This window comes from Anabas testudineus, chromosome 14 (genome assembly GCF_900324465.2).
Source record: "Anabas testudineus chromosome 14, fAnaTes1.2, whole genome shotgun sequence".
Lineage (NCBI taxonomy): Eukaryota > Metazoa > Chordata > Actinopteri > Anabantiformes > Anabantidae > Anabas > Anabas testudineus.
In genome coordinates this window covers 18,510,227-18,530,836 of record NC_046623.1, presented here as the reverse complement: position 1 = coordinate 18,530,836, position 20,610 = coordinate 18,510,227, and the positions used below count along the sequence as shown (strand labels likewise).

The following is a 20,610-nucleotide window of genomic DNA, read 5'->3' as shown; positions in this document are numbered from 1 at the left end:
AATAAAAAGGTAGAAAACACGTTGAAGGTCGCTCAGAATCCTTTAGCAGCTCCACAGCACCGTCAGCTCCCACCAGAGGTTTCTAACAGTGTCACTGAAATAAAGACCTGGATTCATGTTTAGTAACCAGCTGTTGAAGACTCACCAAGCGTAGAGAGAACTACCACTCACACATAAACACACACCCTCCTCATTTTAATGGACACTAAGAGAGGGATCAGATAATTCCTGCCCTGAATGCCCCTTTGCCCCCTGCTCTCTGCCTCCCCTGCACACACACACTTGCTGCACCATCGCCAACCTCTAACTATCTGTCCTCCTATCAGCTGCTCCCTGCTGCAGTTGTTTTGAGAGGTCAGAGCTGTTTGTTTGCTCGGAGGCTCGGCGTCTGATAGCGTGTGTCGGACTACGCCTCCCCCTCCCGCCTCATCTAAACCTGAGCCGTTATCAGCCGACTCCTCCGGCAACTCCAACCTTGTCTTTTAAAAGGAACACTTCCCCAGGAAATTATGGAGAGATTCTGTGTGTCTATCTGTCTTGGTGGAAAGCTCCGGACAGACAGGCACAATCAGGCAGATTCCAGTGCTCCAGGTTCAAATCCATCTTCTGACCCCTGATTTCCATGTCAGCATTCACTTTGGTTTCATTAAGGCTCACAGTGTTGCTGTGTTTCCTGTTGCAGGAGGAGACACAGATGAGCTGCTGACTATTAAACTGAACCTCAATCACCACTTTGTTATGAACATGTGCTGGTAGCATCAGTCTGTGACGTGTTGATCAGCTCGTCCTACAGTTTGGTTCAGGTCTCAATGGCTACTGACATTCTGCACAAATATTCATGGTTCTCAGAGGATGAATCACAATAACTTTGGGTATCTCTTGCATAAAGACCCGCTGAGCAGAAAGGTTTTGTCTGGGCTGTTCTGCTGTGGTGTAGGAACCAGATGTTGTTCATTAGAACACTAAGAACTGGATGTTCAGGTTGGAAGATGCAGCTGAATCAATCACTTGTTTTGCTTTGTATTTGGTGCTAATTAACATAATTAACATGCTAATGTGCTAATTTAAGATGGTGACTAGGGAAAATCAATTGTACCAGCTAAATATGAGCAACATGTCTGCAGACCTACTAGTGGCTACAGAACTGCAGCAGTTCTATAGTTTTCTAGAAGTGTCTGTTTGTATCTTGACTTGAAATAAAAAGGTGAATAAAAATAAGAGAATAAATATAATTATTAATATACATAAAACCAGACACAACAGTCTCATTGGCCCTGAACACAGAAACAATAAAAACAATCTTTTCATTGTAGTTCGGAGGTTTTCAGACCTCCCTCTCCTCAACACACAGTCCTGACTGGAAGTGCAGCCGTCCGTGTGGCCACAGGAGAAAAGACAGAAAGAAAAAACTGTGACCAAATTACTCCCCCAACACTGGATCAAACCCAGCGGGGAGGGGGGGGGGCACCAACCACCTGATTAAGCAACATGGAGGAAATGAGAGAAGCAAAGGGTCAATTTTCATCAGGAAAAAGCCAGAAGAAAGAAAGGGAGGGGACGAACAGAGGGAGTGTAGGTGGGATAAGTTGTGTACATATGTGTGTGGGGGGGGTTAGGTTAAAGTCACAGATTTTAAATCAGTTCTTTGGCCTTTAACGGGCGCAACAGAAGCCCAGTATGAGAGAGCAGAACAAAGAGGGCAGCAGTGGCCTCGACCAATTAACATTCCTGCGGCCTTTATGAGCCGCCTGGACCCGCCCCTTCAATCACACCTCGTAAAAGTCACAAACATCAATTCTTGCAAACCATAACTGTCATTATAATCCCATTAAAAACAACCCACTGAGCAATTTACAGTGAACACCGGGGCCGGGTTTGCCAGCAGACGGGAGTGATCTGCTCGGCTGGAACGCACACCGGATTAAACAAATAGAGACGTTTATTGGGAGTAATTTGACAAAACATGGCGTGATAGATGAATCCTTAAATTTACAGTCCGAACGGAACATGAAGTGATGTTAGATCTGTCCATGTTGATCCTCATTGAAACGAACAGTACAGATGTGTCATTAGTCAAGTTTTGAACGTCAGAGGGCAGAAAAACACCAAAACAGACAAATACTGACAAATACTGACAAATACACAAACTACCCATGAATCTGTCTAATATTCACTTGAATCCAGTTTTATTTTGTCTCCACCACCTCCTCAGAAACTCATCGGTCTGTATTGAGTCATTTTCTTAACACTCAGACCCTCAGACATCAGAAGTAGCAGGACACAAACTCACTACTCAAGTAAAAGTGCAAGTACTTGTCTAAAAAGGTACTCCACTCAAAGTAGAAGTACCACTTTAAATTCTTTACTTAAACTGAAGTAAAAAGTAGAAACTCACAGGTTTTTTTACCACTATTGAACCTGCTGCTGTTGAATGTTTGATTTCCAAATAGTAAATGAAGTAATAAGTACTTTATCATTTGGTACCAAATCTTTACTCACTAGTTAATGTAAATGTTAAATTCCATATGTTCAATCGTATGATTGGTTGATTCATCTTTATTACTTTGTAATAATAAGACCTGCGTCATCGTTCATCCCATATAATTTACAATCCTACAAAACAAATGTTGTACTTCATGTTTACGGCTACAGGGAGCTGAGACTTCTTAGTTCTCTTATATTGTGTAAATTCAAATCTGCTGCCTTTATTAAATTAACAACAATATTTACTTCATATCAGTTTTTATAAATTTAAGGTTTTTTAAGGGTGACAAACAAAACATCTAAATATTGATTTGACTGAATCTAGTTTATAAAAGTATCGGCATTTACATCCGTAGACCAGCAGGAGGCAGTAATGCAGCAAACTGTGTCAGATCCAGAGAAGTAGAAAAGTACTAACTAATACCGGGTCCAGTCTGAGCCCAGCTCCTCTTATCAAATACCACAGTGTAGGGCTCTATTTTAAATAGAATCCTACGTGTTATATTACTGAAAACACAAGAATACTTATAATTATTATTACGATCACAGGTCACAGGTCACAGGTCCAGTCTGAGGTCTGATTCTGATTCTGATCCCACATTAATTAAAGAGTCATTGTGAAGAGTGGAGCTCCTTCGAGTGATGATTCATTGGACATCTTACCACTACACCACAGAATATTACATTATATATTTATATACCTGATAAACAGGGGGACTGTCAGCCGTCTTCTGTGCTATGAGAGTTAGTGTAGGTGGTGTCACCTGGCAGACTAACCTGGTATCTTTGTCTACGCTGTTCCAGCTGTTCGTTAAATCAACATGTTAAAATAAAAACCACTGGTTAAAAAAAGAAATCCTGAGTATAAACCAGAACTCTAAAGTATTCATGGACGGATGAAACACGGAGACATCAGCTGGTTTGAAAACCTACTGCAGCTGTTTAAGAGTCTCTACACTTGAGTTTCTTTACAGATGAATAACAAAATAAAAATGTTGTCTAAAAAGCAGAGAAATTAATTTTTGTGCAACTAGATATTAAAACAGCAGGAACGATTCTGTGTATTTACAAAGACTGCAAACATATAAATAAACAAATTTTATACAGATTTTTTTAACTTGTTGAACATTTACTCGTTAGTACAAGATTTATAGTTAGTATGATAATTATCTGAAGGTTTAGAATTATAAAAAAAAAATACAAAGCAAAACGTTCATAGTTTCTTAACTAGCTCATTTCTTAGCTAACCTTCAGTCGGCCTTTTCTCACTAAAGGGCTTCAGTCGGCTTCGTATGATGTTGACAGCATCTTCAACAGGTTGTTTTATTGGGATGCTGATGATGAGTGAGGGGACCGGTCATCTGTATTTGGCTCCAACCAGAACGATCTGGATGTTTCTTCTCTTCATCTCTCTGGACATCTGACACCAGACGCAGGGTGTGCAGAAGGTGGAACAGACACAGTCCTTACACATGGTGCCCTGCAGAGAACATACACTGATATTACTGACCGACAGTTTTAATAAATCATTATCAAACCTTCCTGTAAAATCATGAAATGATCATAGAGTCAAATCAGCACCACGCTGCTGTGTGAAGAGGTGAACTACAACACGTGGGTCCTTACCTCGATGCTGTAACGCTGCCTCATGGACGCCCTCATTGACATGGTGACGGCTGGGATGCAGCCACTGAAAGCCTCCAGCAGGGGAAGACAGAGACACTCTCCGTAGTTCCTGGCAGTTACACAGGCGAAGCAGGGGAAGCACCAGAAAGCAAAACAACCTTAACAACATAAAAAGATTCACATGTGATTCTGAGGAAAGACGCACCCAGAGACAATAAGAGAAAAAGAAACACACACTGCTGTTATAGGATATGAGGAACTAAATGAATCACATGTCTTTACTGTAACTGTCCTCATCCTTTTATTAAGGAAATATTCTTACTGGCATTAATCTTCATCAGGTTCAACAGTGACTGGTCAGGATTTCAGAGTTTTTTTTTAGGAATGATATTGTTGTTCATGAAGCTTCTTCATGAGTAACACGATTTGTTGTGGTGAAAAACTACTGTAATCATCTGTATTTTTATGCTGGTAACAACGCGTGTTTTGCACTTATCAGATTTTAGAAGCTGAGTCAGGAGAAGCGTCACAGTCACTGTGAAGGTTTTCAGATAAAATGAGTATGAAGCACAGACACTTACACTCTGGGACGTCTTGGCAGCAGTCACATATCTCAGATCCCCACTCCTTCGAGCCCTGGACCTCCATCACGGGCTGAGGCTGTCTAATCACCATGGTGGAAGACATAATGGCGTCTAAAGGACGAACACAGAGTTGACGTCCAACACGTTTCTTATTGCAAAGGATGCATTCAGCAGACTTCTAGTAAATGTGAAAACCATGAGTCCATCTGCAGAAAAATGCTGAGTCTGTAGAGGACGGTTTTCCTTGTTGTGTGTTTTTTATTTTTATTTTGGATAATACTTTAGAATATCTTTTAGTTTTTACTGGAATGATAGCAACGTTAACCCAACCATAAGTAGTTTTAACCCAAACAGGTCACATTACAGTACAAATTCCAATACGAGAGATAAGAGATGTATATAGTCCAATATGTGTATTTTAGTTGAGTTCTAATCCTAAAGAAAACTGTTGTCTTACCTTTGTATTTGGGTGATGAGAGAGCTCTGAATCAGTTGTCTTGTCTCAGCTAATGTCCACACTAAGAAACTGTCTGTCTTTAAAGCTGCAGTCAACACGACACCTGCTGGAAGAACCAGACAAACCAGTCCCCCTTCCACTCCTTGAACCTCTGTTTAATGAAACTCTTTCATATCAAACAGAGCATTGTGACGAGGGTGGGGCTGTGACATAATCAGCACCAAACCTACATCATTCCTACATATGTGACGTTTCACTGTAACAAACTTCTGTACAGTAGAAACCGCCTGGTGCTTTATTCAGCGGTCGCCAACACCCATCTCAATAAGTCAATCTGACTTGATGTCACTGAAAATCATTTGTAGTGTCACCGCAGCCAAATATGTCAAATATTTTCAAGAGCTGTTGGATGTTAGCTGTCACTTTAAACCTGAAGAAAATGTACATATGCTGTTCACAACAAGCGTGGCGACAGAAATATGTTGAATTTCCTGAAATCTTCTCAATGACCCAATCTGTACCTGAACTACAACTGAATCAATCTGTATACACTCTGTGTAGTATTATTCAGCAGCTCTATTTATACCGTACAGCATTTCCAACCAGTCAGAGCTTTGAGTTTGACTCTGTAAAGACTTAAATCCAGTCCTGACGTCAGTATTTCCAGACAGGAAAAGGCTCTGCAGTCTGAACAGGCAGTGGAGAGTAACGTTTAGGCCGAGGATACAGGCATGAAAAACCACTTCATATCATCAGAAGCACCTTAAAATCTGATCTGATGTGAAGAGGCAGGGAAAGAGAAGCCTAACCTTAACTCTCTAAAGAGAGGGCAGGACCATGAACATATCTAGACATTCACAGTTTGGAAGTTAACTGGACTTTGTCCAGAAATTCCCCTACTACGAGTTAATGATGATAATGAGTGGAATCTCCCAGGTGATGCACATAGCAGGTCTGACCAAGTGTGCTACCTGAGAGAAAGCACAACGTCCACATATGATTCTCCTGACAATGTCCAAAGTTTACATGTGAAAACGACTCAAGGTTCTTTATGGTTAAAAAAAATATTTTAAATAAGTGAGTGCCGATACAGAACCACCACACTTGTTTTTTTAGCTTTTTTATTATTACATAATGATATATTTCAAAAGTAAAAGAAGTCCAGAGAATAGAATCAGTGTTCGTGTTAACAGAAAAATAGGTACATGCCTCATTTACCACACTACCACCAGTTAAATGTTTTAACATTTTCAGAGTGAATTTAAAATTGCTGACATCAAAATAAAATTAATACAAAAATAACAATGAAAACTTCTCGTGAGTTTTTTCTGGAGGGGTTTATTGGATTACATTTCTTAATTGACCTTTAATGCCACATGTGCTGTATATACCTTTGGCTTTTTTTTTTTTTTTTTTAAATGGAACTTCAGTCTACAATATCTAATGTAAGTAACAGGTATAGTTTTATTAGGTTTATTATTATTATTATTATTATTAATTTTATTAAGGAGAGAGACATCATCTGTGTTTGGCCCCGACCATAACGACCTGGATGTTTCTTCTCTTCATCTCCGTGGACATCTGACACCAGACACATGGTGCACAGAAGGTGGAATATGCACAATCACTGCCTATGGTGCCCTGCAGATAAAACAGAGTGAATAATGGTTTACATTTTTCAAACACGCATTTACATTATATTTTCAATCCTGGGGATTAAGGGACCCACACGACTCTATTGAATTTGATACATCGGGCATTCATTCTGAATATGAATATAAATGGACCATTTTAACTATTTTAACAAACAGGAACCATGAAGGTAGTCCTGTTGGACGTAGTATGCAGTGTACAGATAATACACCAGGGTAAAGGACATGTACCAGACCGTACATGGGAAAAAGTATAGGTGTAAAGTCTGTTTACTCTGCTGCTGAATCTTTTAATTCATCCAGACATAACACAAACTACACAAGATAGTGTGTCTACAATGAAACCAATGCTGCTGTTGTCTACACTTAGAGGCTGGTTAATGTTAAGTTGAGCTGAGCTGTTGATCTGAAGTCCAACTGGGAACTTGGAGCTAGCTGAAACAAGAAACCATTACCTTTCTATGTACACGCTCTCCTTTATCTTAGTCCAAACCTGCATCTACAGCCTTATCAGCAACAAACTAAACTGCATTCTTACTTTGATGCCATAACGCTGCCTCATGGAGGCCCTCATGGACATGGTGACGGATGGGATGCAGCCTCCAAAGCCAATGAAGTCCACCAGGGGGAGACAGAGGCACTCTCCGTATTTCTCAGCGGTTATACAGGTGAAGCAGGGCAAGCACCAAAAAGCAAGACAACCTTTAAAAAAAATGGGTAAACGGGTAAACAGAGGGCTCACAGTGATGTTAATAAGATACCATGAAAGATACGAGGAAATTTAAGGTATCATTTATGATCCTTGGCCTTACTGGAACATGAGTCATGACCACTGGACTTCCTTTTTGTAGGTCAAGTCCAGTTAGCTGTGACTCAGCTTCCAGAGAACCTCACCTGGGCAATTATCACTGACTAATAAGTGTGTAAGTATTTGAGTTCATGTTTATTTTATCATCTAGCGTTATTACTAGTGAGACTAAAATTAAGTTCTGAAACAGACACTTACACTGAGGAAGGTCATTAAAACAGTCACATATGCCTGACGACCACTCTTGGGAGTCTCTGGCCACCATCACGGGCTGAGGCTGAGTGATGACCATCATGTTGGACATGATGGCGTCTAAAACAGGAACCAGGAGGTACAGTTCATGTCAGATGTCTTTATTAATGTCACATATAAAAACCATACAGGTTTTTAATCTCAGTTAAAATTCTGATTAACTGAGTTAAAAACTCAAATAAAAACATTAACCAGGTCACATAGGAATCTAAATTTTGTGGGTGATTGAGTATACGAGATAGCTTGTTGTCAGAACAAGCCTAGGTGAGCCTTTCATGCTTCAAGTCCAACATACCAGATAGAAGTTAGGACATTTTTATCCCTGTTCATCTGGAGAAAAAGTGAAATGCTGTGATTATTAAATCATTTTTGTGCCTAAACCGAACCAAGCTTTTACCATGTCAGCAACGATTAGAAAACTGTTTTAGGTTTGGTTTATTTTGAAGGGCGCTGACACACGTCACAGAGCATCACATCAGAAACCGTGTTGTGTCAGAATGAAGGCTACAAAAGGAAAAGAAAACTAACAAGTACTTGAATGTTATCCGGCTGACTTTTTGAATCCTTTGCTCATTCCATTAAGGCCCATTCACGGCTTTTGTTTGCTCTATGACCGACGTGCACAATCCTAAATCAGGTATGTGTACACAGATGCATTCCACACATGTGCACTTCAAAAGATGATGGCAATCTGGAAAGTGAAAGACAACCTCCTTTGTTTGAATCGGACAAAGAGTTTGTTTCATCTCTGAACAAGAATGTGATCAAAATTAATATTACACTCAGGTTTTCTTGTCAGGGTTTGGTAACCGTAGTAACTGAGCAGACAGATTTTTGGGTTTACGTTCTGGAAAGACTGCTCCGATAAAAACGAGGACACGAGATGCAGAAACATATTCAACTGCAGACGTTATATATGAAATCTCTCTTTACACAAGAAACACAATCCTATGAACTTAAACTCTCACATTTAGCACAGAAGTAAAATATTTTGTTTGTTTATGGTCGTTTGCTTTGAAACTAAATGTTGTAAAAATGTAATGTAAAAAAATAATTACAGGAGATTTACAGTACATCATGTAGACCACAGAACGACTGTGTGCTGACCCCAAAGAAAACCCTCATCTCACCTGTGTGTTGTCGTGCTGTGGTGATGACGACTCTGAGCTGGTTCTGCTTTCACTGCTGGTGCTGCACTGACAGCGTTGTTTCTCCGTCAGGTCACAAATACCTGCAGACAATAAAACAACGTGAGAAAAAAACCGGACCAACAAGCCCGTCCTGTGGTCTGGCTCAGTCATTAGGTTTTTAAATCAGCAGAGCATCACAGTGAGGGTGGGACAATGTCATGATCAGCACCAGATGCCATGTAGCACGGAGCTCAGCCTAGTAGAGAGTAGGAAACTAGAAAATGGACCTCATCACTGAAAAGAAACAATGTCGTGTCTTTTTCAAGCAAACTAATAACTAAATCATATAATCTATGCAGTAGATTAGATCATAGACTAGAACAGTGCATGTGCACAGCTGTTTCTCGTGCTTTCTTTCTTGTTTGATTGCATAACAACTGTATATTAGCTCACTGTTGTCGTAATACACGCTTGGCCTTTAAAATGTGGGGGAGGATTTCATTAAAGATCCTTTTAATGACAAAGGAGCAGAACATTTCTAAACTCTGGTTAAAGAGAAACTCAATCAAATTGACCTAGATTGGATGATTCTTCCCATCGGGCCTGGAGATACTTCACAACAAGCCGGAGAAGAGAAGAATAGAATGAGCTCAGTTGTATAAAGACCATAATGGCACAACGTCTAGGTTTCTATAGGTGATGGGCTCTGACATTCCTCACCTGTTGTTAGAAGGCGACAGCACAGGATTATCATCTGTGCCTCTCAAAACAACCTACAGGACTGTTCTTAAAAGTATTTCACACCTACTCCTGCATTTTCTCGAGTCTCTTAAACCCTCCTCGATTAACGTCGGTCTCACCTGTGATCACCGTTCAGTCGACTGACTCACTAATGTGATACAGGTGGGGGTCACGCAACGCATGGATCTGCAACCAAAAGATCGCCTGTACTTCAGAGTATTTGGATAGGGATCGTGAATAAATGGACCTCTCCCATCCTTAGTGTGACTGTCAGGAAACATTTCATATAAAGGTGAAACAGAATTGAAGCCACTGACCACAGTAAAGGCTGCAGGTCTACTGTGGACGTCAGAACAATGATCAGGAAACAACACTTGGAATAAGAAGTTAAAGTTACTTCACTCTTTTCAGAGTCTGTAAAGATAGAAAAACAAACAGAAACTCGTCCTCACACAGACTGAGCCACCCTGCCCTGAATTCCTGTTTCACCAACAAAGAGAGAGGAATGCCACGGTGATGACCGGCTTTACATAATCTTTAATAAAGGCACACATTTAAATGTAAATACCTGAAGGCAGCATGAAAACAGGCTTCAACCAGCTGATCGGCAATCAACGAGCAGCTTCACCTTAATGACCAGAGCACCCCCCAGGTGCAGCTCATTGGGACAGACCACACTTTGGAAGTTTGTTTCACTGTGATCTGTTTCCTTTAGACGGATGAGTTTTAGTTTTCTTAGACATGTGCTGCCCTGATTGTGACCTTATGACACGAGTTGACCTTTGTTTCCTGTTCTTTTCCTGAGGCTTTAGTTTTGTGTTCTTACAGTGATTTTAATATAATTATTATCTCTCACCTCGTCCCTTTTAGTACAGGAGGAGGGTGTGGCTGCTCGACTCAGCACTGTAGCATGACAATCAGACCATATACAGTACCCATACTTACCTTTACTTTGTTCTGCACTACGCACCTTTTAAACTTGTTTTCAGGCTACATGTATTTACATACAGTGATTATAATGTGGATAAATAAATTTGTTTTCTTAAAATCTTTTTGGTTTCTGCTTTTAATCCATTTTTTAAAATAAAGATTTAAATCTGGTTAAAATCTTCTTTAAAATGCTTCATTGTTTGACGTCGAGTTGTGTAGATGTGTGAAGCAGATACAGTCACTTTATTAGTCACGTGCACTCACTATGTTTGACTTGAACCATTCCATGATGAGTTGGTTTGTTTGTTTGTTTGTTGATTGTTCTTCTTCTCCTGTTGGACAGATGGTTCTAAAGATTTATTCAGTGCATGTTCTGTTCTGTTCCATCACTGTTTGTCTGATCTGAAACGCAGCCCAAACAACAAGAACTCCGTACTGGGTCAGAACTTGTTAACTAGTTCACCTCTTTGTTAGATTCGGTCTTTTATTCTTCTCTCTGTACCTTTAATATCCGGATTATCTCTTACAGCTGACAGTAAGGTTTCAGCTGTTTTCCCATTACCTTTGACCCAGACTGAAGACCAGCATGAGCCAGCACCAACTAAACAAACTGACCCAAATCCACTATGATCCAGTTCTTGCTTTGCCTACGTGGACTTTGATCCTGAGCGTTCTGTGAATGGAGGGACAACACGTGAACAGCAGCTTTGAGAGGCTTTAAATATTTGGAATAGTTGAGAGCAGTTTGGATTACAACAGTCTGATGCTCTTGACTTTCACCTTTAAATTCATTAGTGCACGTGTAAACGAACAGTGATAAAAACTAGAGTTAAAGGTTCAGTTAATGTAATTCTCTGTTTGTAGAAATATTTAAATACGTTTACATTTGTTTAGATTACGTTGGTGAAACAGTCACACAGACATCTTGTATATATTTAATACATTTTATTTGTGGGACAGCAGAGGGCGAGTGTTCGTTCTCCTAAACCTCAAATTAAGACTGAATCATGACTTGTACATGAACAACAACATGAAGTGAATCCACGCGTACAGAAAGTGAGGTTATCAACCCTGTGGTGTTTTGCATATGTGGTCACTCAGAAAACACTCATACAACTTAAACCACATCTGTGTTCGGCACAAGATGAACCTGCTGAACTCAGGAGGAGACGTCCAGAGCAAACACGGAGCGCTGACGTTAAACTCACTGTCAATACAATGTGGACCCTTTGTCCAAAAACCAGGAGAACGATTATCAGAAGGTGAAGTTCAACAGTAAACTGCAGAAAAACAAGGAGATTATAAGATTAACTTTTTACAAGAACATTACTGAACTAAACTGACTCAGTTTGAATAATTCATGTTTTTAGTTGGTTCCAAAAAAACAACACAATTTTCACAATATCTTATTTCTTAAACATTTTTATCACATCTTATTGAAAAGTGAGAAAATAAATGTCTATTTCAAGTCATGTTTCGATTTTTATTCTATTTATTTTTTAATTACACTGATAAAACTTATTATTGCTTAATTTAGAGTCATTTCCTATTAAATTTTTTATGAATTTGCATCATTCATTTCTATTAAATTGACAAGTTGTGAGCTGGACTTTGTACCAGTAAAGCTCATTTAAATGGAGGCTGAAACTGAGAACAAAGATAAGAGGGTGAGGGTTAGTGTGAGAAAGAGAGGGAGAGAGAGGAAGAACCGCTCGAGCAGTGCGACCTGAGAGGAGGAAGAGGAGAGACGAAGGGGGCGAGGAGCTCACGTTGAAACCTGGTATTTACAGACGTACGATGAGTAGATGTGAATTCACATTTAATAAATTCAGTTTTAGTATTGTAGTGTTTTCTTTTTATTTCGAGTAGTAGCAGTGCTGAGTTTACAGTAGTATTACTGTTTGGTTACTGTGTTTTCAGAGTTACAGTTTATTGATTAATGCCAGCACACGTTTAATTTGCTTATTGTAACTTTACTTAAAAAAACCAAACACTGTTCAACATCATCTTTAATTCCTGAAATGTTTTGGCTGCGTGTAAGTGGTTTGACCAGTTTGTTTCACAAGAACTGTTTCCAAAGCCAAAGCTAAACTGTGGATGAATAAAATCCAGCCTCTCACGTCCACTTCTTACTTTAACTTCAGTGTTGGATTTCTCCCCCCCAGTCTGAGATACCGATAGAAGTTGAAGTACTAGTGAAATATTCTGTACACTGATGGAAGGATCCTGGGGGTTCACCTGGATTATATTTCTCAGAAATTCTTGTGATTTATTTAGTTTTATCGTTGCAGGTTTCGTCCTGCAGCCTCGAAACCTGAGTCTCCATCCTCCTCCTGTCGAGCCGCAGGTTTGTTCAGCTAACATTAAATGGTCACCACCTTTACACCAACTGCTGCTTCAACTTTCTCATTGTGGCCTGTCACAGATTCTCTGACTCCCTCTAGTGAAGACTTTGTAGAACAGAACTGTCTCAGCTGCAGCACCTGACACCTGAATCCAGGTGTCTCTGTTTGGCCACACTAAGGGGAGGGAGACAGCACTAAGCCAGAAACAGTGTCTTCTGTCCTGGGTAGGGTGTCAGCCATGCCCCAGCCTGTACTCTCAGTCCCCCTGGAGAGGCTGCACATCGAGACGGACTCTTTCCTCACTGCAGCTCGACTCGTCCGCAATGGCTGGATGGAAGAAGAGAAGCAGACGGGATGGGCATTTTCCCATTCTGACCCCTCAGGACCCTCACTCTCCAGGCTACAGGGAGAAAGGGATCCAAACCCAGCTGAGATTTGCCTGAAGGACCCCTTAAGGGGGCAGATTCATGTAGTGATCTGCAGTAAAACGACTGTGGACAGAGAGACAGATTCTGTAAAAACAACATGTGAAGGAGCATTTCCTGTTCAGAGAGATGCAGGAAGACAGACGGGTCCGTGCAGCCAGGCAGACGTCGTGAGGGTCTGGAGGTCTGGCTGTCGCACCACCTGCAGACAGTTCAGGAGATTTAAGGCTCCGTTACTACCAGTAATAGCTGAGATGTGATATTTGTGCCTGTTCACCAAAAGCCCAGGATCGTTCCTTCATTCGAAGTTTTTACAAAAAAAGATACTAGAATGAAAAGAAGAAGGAGGAACACACAAAAATAAGAGACAATAAAATGACCTTAGATCAGTGATTTGAAGATGAGTAGTGATCAGATCTAGAAACTGTTGATTTCTGGACAAACTGAGTTACTGTAATCTAGAAAGAGGAGGAAGAAGCAAAAATGGCAGAAATGTTACGAAATCTCTTGTTTTTAAATGAACAGTATATTATTGTTTGTATTTCTGATTAAAGTTGTTTTAATTTGTTGTATATTTGACGGAGAACGTTTGAGAATGAACGTTGACACCACAGACATTAAAATGACTGAAGTGAATCTTATTTAAAGAGATGTTTAAATCTCAGAGCAAAACAATCATAGTTTAAAAGGATCCACATTCTGCTTTTAAACAAAATAAAATGAAGGAGTGTTCAAGACAAAATGTTCCATAACCTGCAAATGTTGTGAGTGAAAGTCTGCACAACACTCATTTATTTTAAAGTCATTGTTTTTGTGTATGAAGGGAAAATGAAAGCAGTTGACTCACTGAATGACAGAGAGAGGTCATGATGGAGGACTTCAGGAGGAGAGGATTGCAGGCGACTGATTTAAGTAAGATTTAAGTATTCAGAATATTAGAGGCTTGAATAGACGAAGTGTCTTTAATTTCCTAAGAACGACTGGACTCATGAAGAGAATTTGAAAAAGGCAGCGCAATAGGTTTCCCACAGATGGCAGCAATCCAACATTTTTGGTTACCGGCTGCTTTAAAACACCAAAGAAGAAGAAGAAGAAGGAGAAGAAGAAGAAGTGACCTCCAGGTCTCCTGGACGAGGTTCTTTTCGGGGCCATACAGCTTCTCTAGAGACTCTCCCTGATGTTATTCTGAATTTTATTGGTTTAAATCACAGAATGGGCCGATTCTTGATGAAGGACTTGGTGTAAACAACTAAAATAAATAATGATACCTTCAGTAAAAACACAGTTAACAACCACTCAGATAACTACATTCACATTAGTTCATTTGGTTTTTAAAGGTCCAGGACAAACAAAACTTTCATTGAATAAGCAAAATTTCATCATAATTTAAATTCACTAAAAGAATCCCCTCCTGAGCAAGTCTTTCCCAGAATGTGTTTGTTCTCCTGTTTTAGTTCAGTTATGAACTACATGTTGAAACACATGTTTTTGGCATATTTAGGTTTGACTCCTGTCCTCTGTCCCGTCTTTTTATTCTGTTTGATTTCTTCACCAGCACCAGTTTCACACTTTTACATTTTAATCAAGATATAAATGTGAAAGACTCAATCATGTTCCCACCGATTCCAAGCTCCACCTGTGGGGGCGGTAATGAGACCAAAGGCCGAAAAGTCAGCAGAAGAAGAGACCGTGCAGACGGAAGTGTAATTAAATCTCCACATTTTGTAAATTTTAATCAATAAGTCGCTCACATCTTAATGTTTGACTGTTATTTTATCTCCTTTTTCTCTTTTTCTAGAACTCTGGCTGCTACCGACACGGCGGCAGGCTAACGTTAGCTGCTAGCAGCTAGCCTTCCTGTTGAACATAGAGTGTCTGTTGACGCCGATGCGTCACCTCGGCCGCCATGTTGCATCGGGGAATCCGCGCCTTTTAATACATGAATGAGTTTAAAGGCAGAAAAAGATTTAAAATCTTTAACAGAAGTTAAAATGAGGATTTAATCAAACACGTGTTTCTCTGTGTAGTGACTAATATTTTGACTATAAACCTTCTTATAAGACTTAAATTCTTATTAAATAAACAAATAAAACATACACGTGTTCTCTGTGTATGATGATTACGTGACTCATTAACCTTCATATAAGACTTATTCTTAAATTGAAATAATAAAACATCAGTGTTTCTCTGTGTGTGACGATAACTTGCTCATTAAACCTTCAGTATAAGGTTAATTCTTATTAATTAAAATAATAAAACATCACGTTTTCCTTGTAGTGACTGATATAGGACTCATTAAACCTTCATTATAAGACTTTAATCATTATTATAACATAATAAAACTACACGGTTCTCTGTGTAGTGACTAATATACTGTGACTCATTAAACCTTCAGTATTAAGACTTTAATTCTTATTAATTATGAACATAATAAAACATACACGTGTTTCTCTGTGTAGTGACTAATATACTGTGACTCATTAAACCTTCAGTATTAAGACTTTAATTCTTATTAATTATAAACATAATAAAACATACACGTGTTTCTCTGTGTAGTGACTGATATACTGTGACTCATTAAACCTTCAGTATTAAGACTTTAATTCTTATTAATTATGAACATAATAAAACATACACGTGTTTCTCTGTGTAGTGACTGATATACTGTGACTCATTAAACCTTCAGTATTAAGACTTTAATTCTTATTAATTATAAACATAATAAAACATACACGTGTTTCTCTGTGTAGTGACTGATATACTGTGACTCATTAAACCTTCAGTATTAAAAGACTTTAATTCTTATTAATTATAAACATAATAAAACATACACGTGTTTCTCTGTGTAGTGACTGATATACTGTGACTCATTAAACCTTCAGTATTAAGACTTTAATTCTTATTATAAACATAATAAAACATACACGTGTTTCTCTGTGTAGTGACTGATATACTGTGACTCATTAAACCTTCAGTATTAAGACTTTAATTCTTATTAATTATAAACATAATAAAACATACACGTGTTTCTCTGTGTAGTGACTGATATACTGTGACTCATTAAACCTTCAGTATTAAGACTTTAATTCTTATTAATTATAAACATAATAAAACATACACGTGTTTCTCTGTGTAGTGACTGATATACTGTGACTCATTAAACCTTCAGTATTAAGACTTTAATTCTTATTATAAACATAATAAAACGTGTTTAAACAGAGCGCTGATCCACGTTATAATTAAAAACAACTTCCACCCAGGACCGAGCTCTCAGACGCGGTGAGCGGCCCTGAAAAGAGCCTTTGTGTTGACGGAGCTGCAGCAGCAGTTTACTTGGAGCTGGTGTACTTGGTGACGGCCTTGGTTCCCTCGGACACGGCGTGCTTGGCCAGCTCACCGGGCAGCAGGAGGCGGACCGCGGTCTGGATCTCCCTGGAGGTGATGGTGGAGCGCTTGTTGTAGTGCGCCAGGCGGGAGGCCTCCCCGGCGATCCGCTCGAAGATGTCGCTGACGAACGAGTTCATGATGCCCATGGCCTTGGACGAGATGCCGGTGTCGGGGTGGACCTGCTTCAGGACCTTGTACACGTAGATGGCGTAGCTCTCCTTCCTGGTCCTCCTCTTCTTCTTGCCGCTCTTGGTGACGCTCTTAGAGACGGCTTTCTTGGAGCCCTTCTTCGGTGCTTTCACTGGATCAGGCATGGTGGGTCCTCGGATGAAGTCGGTGACGCCGTGACGGTGGATTTATAGTCGCTTCATGCAAATACGACTGCGCTGTCGCTCGCACGGGATTGGCTGTGTTTAAAACTGGGACTGAGCATGCGCCAGACAGACACCACAGTTCAATGAGAAGTAAATAAATAAAAAGTTTCTCAAATTTAATTAATTGATTAATTCCACTGAGTTGATTCATGTTTAAGTTGATTTGAAAAACAAGTCTTTTATATTCACACTCATTTGATCTGTCGAGCAAAGCAAATATTTGACATTAGACAAGAGCTTGTGCGACGATTCTAAAAGAAAATATTAAAAGAACTAAAACCAGTTTATATGATGTGGATTTTGGTTTAGATGGTTTCCCTGCTCCATTTGTCATATGATTAAATGTCTGAGGTTTTAACAGACAGCTTGGAGGTCCAGAGGATTGAAGAGTTTTTATTCACTTCAGTTTCTATGAAAAAACGTTTTTGTACATTTATTATGTTTATGAAGTTTGTGTTTGATCCTTGAAACTTTTTAACAGATCTTAATGTTAAAGTTTTGTTCTTTTGACATGAACTGATGATGAATCTACTGCTGCTGTGTTGTGGGTTCAGAGGAAGTGTTGTGTGTTGAAGTGGAGCAATTAAAGTGCTGTTGATCAATTCCTGTGTCGGAGCTGATGTTGTTGTGTGATGTAGTTGAAGTGTTGTGTGATGTAGTTGAAGTGTTGAGTGATGTAGTTGATGTGTTGTGTGATGTAGTTGAAGTGTTGTGTGATGTAGTTGAAGTGTCGAGTGATTTAGTTGAAGTGTTGTGTGATGTAGTTGAAGTGTTGTGTGATGTAGTTGAAGTGTTGTGTGATGTAGTTGAAGTGTTGAGTGATGTAGTTGAAGTGTTGTGTGATGTAGTTGAAGTGTTGAGTGATGTAGTTGAAGTGTTGTGTGATGTAGTTGAAGTGTATTTATTGAGCTTGTTGTTGTTGTGAGTTTTGAAGAAGTGTCAGATCAGATGTTGTATATTCGAAGTGCTTGTTGTTTGAGAGAAGGAAGAACTGAAGAAGAGGAAGCAGCAGCAGCTCTGTAGATGTTGTGAGCGGCTCTGAAAAGAGCCTTTGGTTGTAGTTGGAGTCCAGGAGCAGGTTTAACCTCCGAAGCCGTACAGAGTGCGGCCCTGTCTCTTGAGGGCGTAGACCACGTCCATGGCGGTCACCGTCTTCCTCTTGGCGTGCTCGGTGTAGGTGACGGCATCACGGATGACGTTCTCCAGGAACACCTTGAGCACCCCGCGGGTCTCCTCGTAGATGAGACCGGAGATGCGCTTGACTCCGCCGCGACGAGCCAGACGTCGGATGGCGGGTTTGGTGATTCCCTGGATGTTGTCCCGGAGAACTTTCCGGTGCCGCTTGGCGCCTCCTTTCCCGAGTCCCTTCCCGCCTTTTCCTCTTCCGCTCATCGTCACTTGTCGTACAACAGACGACTGAGGAGCCGAGACCGGGACCGGCTGTATTTATATCTGATCTGCGGACGTGACAGAGGACAGGGGGACAGGGGGCGGGGCAAAGTCCGCAGCTGTGAAAATCAACAACATGGCCTCTGGAAACCAGAGACTGATGGTAGGAGACTAAATATCTACTGTGTTTACTATTAAATATCTACTGTGTTTACTATTAAATATCTACTGTGTTTACTATTAAATATCTACTGTGTTTACTATTAAATATCTACTGTGTTACTATTAAATCTTCGTGTTTACTATTAAATATCTACTGTGTTTACTATTAAATATCTACTGTGTTTACTATTAAATATCTACTGTGTTTACTATTAAATATCTACTGTGTTTACTATTAAATATCTACTGTGTTTACTATTAAATATCTACTGTTTACTATTAAATATTACTGTGTTTACTATTAAATATCTACTGTGTTACTATTAAATATCTACTGTTTACTATTAAATATCTACTGTGTTTACTATTAAATATCTACTGTGTTTACTATTAAATATCTACTGTGTTTACTATTAAATATCTACTGTGTTTACTATTAAATATCTACTGTGTTTACTATTAAATATCTACTGTTTACTATTAAATATCTACTGTGTTTACTATTAAATATCTACTGTGTTTACTATTAAATATCTACTGTTTACTATTAAATATCTACTGTGTTACTATTAAATATCTACTGTGTTTACTATTAAATATCTACTGTGTTTACTATTAAATATCTACTGTGTTTACTATAAATATCTACCGTGTTTACTATTAAATATCTACTGTTTACTATAAATATCTACTGTGTTTACTATTAAATATCTACTGTGTTTACTATTAAATATCTACTGTTTACTATTAAATATCTACTGTTTACTATTAAATATCTACTGTGTTTACTATTAAATATCTACTGTGTTTACTATTAAATATCTACTGTGTTTACTATTAAATATCTACTGTGTTTACTATTAAATATCTACTGTTTACTATTAAATATCTACTGTGTTTACTATTAAATATCTACTGTGTTTACTATTAAATATCTACTGTGTTTACTATTAAATATCTACTGTTTACTATTAAATATCTACTGTGTTTACTATTAAATATCTACTGTTTACTATTAAATATCTACTGTGTTTACTATTAAATATCTACTGTGTTTACTTAAATATACTATTAAATATCTACTGTGTTTACTATTAAATATCTACTGTGTTTACTATTAAATATCTACTGTGTTTACTATTAAATATCTACTGTGTTTACTATTAAATATCTACTGTGTTTACTATTAAATATCTACCGTGTTTACTATTAAATATCTACCGTGTTTACTATTAAATATCTACTGTGTTTACTATTAAATATCTACTGTGTTCAGTACTTTAATGTTTAGTTTCCACTAAATATTAATTCATTATACAGAACGTGTCACTGTAGATTAAAGTCTTTCTTTTCTAGTAAACGGGACAACAGTTAATCCAAAATGCTGCAGCCAGAGTTCTGACTGGAATTAGTAAGAGAGATCATATTTCTCCAACTTTAGCTTCTCTCCATTCTGTAAAATCCAGAATTGAATTTAAAATTCTTCTCCTCACTTATAAATCTCTTAATAATCAGGCTCCATCTTATCTTAAAGAACTCATAGTTCCTTATCTTCAGTCCTGCAGTCTGAGAACTCTCCGTTCTCAGACTGCAGGTTTACTTGTGGTTCCTAGAGTTTCCTGATGTAGAATAAGAGACAGAGTCTTTAGCTACCAAGCTCCTCTTTTCAGAACCACCTCACTTCAACGAAAGAACTTATTCTGTTGCTAATCGCACATCACTCTCTTGAAACGTTGTTATTATCTAATTTATCTATTATTTACATTTTTATCAACACACTTCAGCTGCTGTGTATTTACTGTGTGACGTTTAGTCCAGTTTCTGGGTCCATATCTCTTGGATCATCACGGTTCAAACATGTTGC

At 38.8% G+C, this 20,610-nt stretch overlaps 4 protein-coding genes across 4 annotated transcripts; all 4 read right to left on the bottom strand.

Moving 5' to 3' along the window:
• Positions 1 to 1,921: 1,921 nt before the first annotated feature.
• LOC113170807 (cornifelin homolog B-like) lies at positions 1,922 to 5,260 on the bottom strand. Its single transcript, XM_026373066.1, has 4 exons — positions 5,152 to 5,260; positions 4,692 to 4,805; positions 4,111 to 4,268; positions 1,922 to 3,964 (listed from the first exon to the last, which is right to left on the bottom strand). Exons 2-4 carry the CDS (start codon positions 4,795 to 4,797, stop codon positions 3,842 to 3,844), a joined length of 387 nt encoding a protein of 128 aa, XP_026228851.1. The 5' UTR covers positions 4,798 to 4,805; positions 5,152 to 5,260; the 3' UTR covers positions 1,922 to 3,841.
• A 1,213-nt stretch (positions 5,261 to 6,473) lies between these two features.
• Positions 6,474 to 9,094, bottom strand: LOC113169004 (cornifelin-like). Its single transcript, XM_026370118.1, has 4 exons — positions 8,994 to 9,094; positions 7,810 to 7,923; positions 7,342 to 7,505; positions 6,474 to 6,792 (listed from the first exon to the last, which is right to left on the bottom strand). Exons 2-4 carry the CDS (start codon positions 7,913 to 7,915, stop codon positions 6,670 to 6,672), a joined length of 393 nt encoding a protein of 130 aa, XP_026225903.1. The 5' UTR covers positions 7,916 to 7,923; positions 8,994 to 9,094; the 3' UTR covers positions 6,474 to 6,669.
• Positions 9,095 to 15,914: 6,820 nt separating this feature from the next.
• Positions 15,915 to 17,175, bottom strand: LOC113171173 (histone H2B 1/2-like). The gene has a single exon (XM_026373561.1). It carries the CDS (start codon positions 17,133 to 17,135, stop codon positions 16,764 to 16,766), a length of 372 nt encoding a protein of 123 aa, XP_026229346.1. The 5' UTR covers positions 17,136 to 17,175; the 3' UTR covers positions 15,915 to 16,763.
• Positions 17,176 to 18,141: 966 nt separating this feature from the next.
• LOC113170332 (histone H4) lies at positions 18,142 to 18,593 on the bottom strand. Its single transcript, XM_026372393.1, has one exon. The coding sequence runs from the start codon at positions 18,585 to 18,587 to the stop codon at positions 18,276 to 18,278; it is 312 nt and encodes a 103-aa protein (XP_026228178.1). The 5' UTR covers positions 18,588 to 18,593; the 3' UTR covers positions 18,142 to 18,275.
• Positions 18,594 to 20,610: the final 2,017 nt, after the last annotated feature.